Source organism: Frankliniella occidentalis, unplaced genomic scaffold (genome assembly GCF_000697945.3).
Source record: "Frankliniella occidentalis isolate FOCC.00 unplaced genomic scaffold, Focc_3.1 Scaffold203, whole genome shotgun sequence".
NCBI lineage: Eukaryota > Metazoa > Arthropoda > Insecta > Thysanoptera > Thripidae > Frankliniella > Frankliniella occidentalis.
In genome coordinates, this window is record NW_026267329.1 from 329,858 (window position 1) to 333,366 (window position 3,509).

Here is a 3,509-nt window from a genome sequence, read left to right on the forward strand (position 1 = left end):
CTGCCCTATTTGTTGATGTAATACAAGTCTCGTATTCCACCTCAAAAATTCATAGAACGTAGTTTCCTGGCTTTGCCTACATTAGCCTAGGCATGTGCAGGCACATGCCACATAGGCATCACCAAAAAATTGTGCCCCCCCCCTCTCCATCCACCTTACAACCCGATCGTGACACCGATTATTCCAGGTAGTAAAAAGTAAATCTTTAATTTCAGGCGCCCTTCACTTGGGGTGTGTTAGCTTATCTAGACCCTAGTGAAGAGCGCCTGAAAATAAAGATTTACTTTTTACTATCTGGAATCAACGGTGTCACGCTCGGGTTGTAAGGTGGCTGGCGGAGAGGGGGGGGGGGCACCTTCGTTTGGTGGTGGAGCAAATTTCCTGTAGTTTTTCGACACTCAAGCATCCGTTCACGTTCGCTATGAACTATGAACACCTGAAATGTGGACAGAGGCGAGCTCAAACAAGCGTACGCGGCGGTTTGCGCCGACCCTCCTTTTCAGCGGGCCCTCCTTTTCGACCCTGCTTATCGCTAACTACATATCCTCCAGGTATGGCACTAGAACTGCCCCCCCCCCTTCTCACCCAATGCGCGCTTGTCGTTAATGTGTTAATTTCTTTTCGTTTACCTACCTACCTGGGTGTCGGGTCGGGTGTGCAAGTGTGATGAGGCACCCAGATAGGGAATGCCCTCTGTCTCCTCTACTGCAGTCCTAACAGGATTCAAAGCAACAGTTCTAGGTGTTCAATTTCTCACTCGAAAACTTGTAACTTTTTAAATTTTCAGAGAACCGCATAAGTGCGACCCAGCCCCTAGTTGCAGGCAACAGTTCTAAGTGTTCAATTGTTCACCCAAAAACTTAAAACTGTTCAAATTTTCAGTGAACCGCATGAGTGCGACACGGTCCTGGAAATTTCCAGCTGCCAGGTAGTTGAACACTTGTGAGTGGCCGATGCAGCCGCTTACGGCCTGTCACAATGCCCGTCACTTCGCCCGTCACCGATAGGCACGCGCCACCACCGCGGAAGACTGCGGCCCGGGGCTGCGGCCCAGGAGGCCAGGCAGGCCGAGCCCTCCAGCGCGCCCCGCCGGCCCGGCCGTGCAGTCGGTGCCCCCCGCCCCCACCCTTGTGCACAGCGGCAACGGGGCGGCCGGTGTCCGTCTGTCGCCCGAGCCGGAGCGCGGAGTAGCCCCGCAGCAGAGGTCCGTTTCTTTTGCAAGACGTAGTACCTGTTGTTCGTGGCGCGTGAGCCGCTCGTACGCGGACACGAGGAAGCGGTGCCAGTCGGCGCGGGCGGCCAAGTCGGCGGCCGCCTTGTCGAGAGGCTCAGTCCACCGCTTGACGGCAGCTCTGGGATCCAGGAGGGGCTTGTCGCTCACCACCTGCAGCACGTCGAGGTAGCCGCAGTCACCCGTAACCCCCTCGGTCAGAAGCCGCTGCTCTGGCGAAAAGCTCGCGCCACGACGGCCCAGGTGCTCGCAGAAATCCTGCACGCTGCCGCTACTTTTCAGACTGGCAGCGAAGGTGTCGATCTGTTGAGTTTAGAGAACAGCACATCTAGTATAAGATACATATCAACCTAATAGTGACTAATAATGGTCGGGCCTGTGGCCCCACCAAATGACGCTGGGGGCTGGCCCGTTGAGCCTTATAGCGCCATGCAAAGAGCGAGCTATGCGAGCTAAATAATGCCGACCTCTCACCGGTCGAGGAAAGGGTCTAGCTTGCGTAGCTCGCTTGGTAGGGGTCCAGGGTCCAGGGCGGGCCTGCTTGTAAAAAATTGTACACAGCCTCTGGGCACTGTAACGTCACGGTGTTCACCGGTCCACATTGACCTCGTTGATTTACGACGAGAGAGACCTTAAGCCTAGCGAGGTGCTGGCTATATTTCTATAGGGCTGCACTCTTAATGCCATAGACATTTTTGTAACTTGCTCCGTACAAATTTGTAGCTGAGCTCTGGACTTCTGCACGCGTAACTTGTCAGTTACAAAATGGTCCAGTTTTATGGACAATTGTTCGTATGAAGCCAATTGTAACTGATTAGAACACAATTTGAGACTTTGGATTGAACCCTAATGGCCATACCCTAGGGAGAATTTGTCTGTCATCCTAGATACATTTCTTCAAGGAAAATAAACCAGCGTCTTCCCAAAGAAAATTGCGTAAATAACTGCAAAAGAGGCGTCCATAGTAAAACGGTGCAAGATTAGTTTGGCCTCGCACCGATGATTCCCAGATACTCCGTTTTTGAACGGCAATAAGCTAAACTAGAATAATGTATTTCAAATTTTAACTAAGTTCTCGAAAAATAAAATACATTTATAATACTTTCAGAGGATGATGTTGGAAAATAATAATTAAAATGCAGGGTTGAGACTAATTAGATACAAACCGATCCTTAATTACATCAAAATTTATCAGTGACCAGTGCAGCAGCACTGTCAGGGGGGTGAGGTGGTTTCTTTTACTCACCAAAGTCTAAAAAAGGCACTGTCCAACTTTCCTCTATTCCTGAGATGCAAATTTGTGAGCACTGAGCCTATCCATCCTACTCCTTGTTATGCCTCTGCCAGCACAACACTGTAAAAAAAGTCGTACTGAATTATCAGTACCTTAACTCTGAAGGTTTTTTTTTACAGACCAGTAGTCTGAAAATTCAAACTGCACCCTGGTCTGAAATTTCAGTACTGCCTTACCATACCACAAAGTCTGAAAATTCACACAGCCAGTATAAAAATATTTTTGAAAATGTTAAAAATGAACCCGTAGAGAGCGACTGAACAAAGAGGGCTTTGCCCAGGTGAAGACATATCTGTCCATTCGGTATTAGCCTTGGTTGGTGTCGAGCCGCCAACCTTCAGGTCGGGAAGCCACCACCTAAACCATTCGGCTGCTGGCTACCTGCGTGGGGAGCATCTTCGGCTACTGGTGTGGTTCGTCCGCCTGTCTGGTGGACTTTCCGCTCAAAATTCATACCGGTAACTCTGAATTATAGATTCAGTGTAAAGTCTGAAAATATACTTTAGAATATTCAGACAAATCGCTCTGAAAACACGATGCAGTGTAAAAAGTCTGAATTTTCAGTCTTAACCTAGAAAATTTTGAGTAATGGTCTGAAAACAAGATTCAGAGTGCCACTCCTGAAAAACATCTACTGATTTTTTCTGTACAGTGTGGGTGTTCCGCTTGTCTAAACCACCCAAAATTCACAGTGCACTAATTTAGGTTTATGGCTGGTTTGGTTATCCGTACTCGACTTGATGTGGATGACATTGAGCGTTGACGCAAGTCAACTCTCTCAACCAGAAACACTTCAAAATAAAAAGGACTATTCTACTTCTTGCAACACACCAGTAAAAGAAGTTTCTGTCGGCCCTGTTGACTCGAGCTTGGCAACAAGCCGAGCTGTGTTTAGCATCTGCTTGATTACTACCGCCCAGAACTGTAGATAGTCGGCTCGTGCTTGTTATTAATGTTGCTCATTACGTTGTTACTAGCCCCCCC

General features: G+C 48.7%; 1 protein-coding gene across 1 annotated transcript in view; it reads right to left on the minus strand.

The window, feature by feature from the left end:
* The window catches only part of LOC113214914 (uncharacterized), a 78,657-nt gene that overhangs the window by 24,168 nt on the left and 50,980 nt on the right, over positions 1-3,509 (minus strand). The window contains exon 8 of the mRNA XM_052272379.1: positions 1,232-1,534. Coding sequence (XP_052128339.1) covers positions 1,232-1,534 — 303 coding nt within the window. The remainder of the gene's footprint in view (positions 1-1,231; positions 1,535-3,509) is intronic.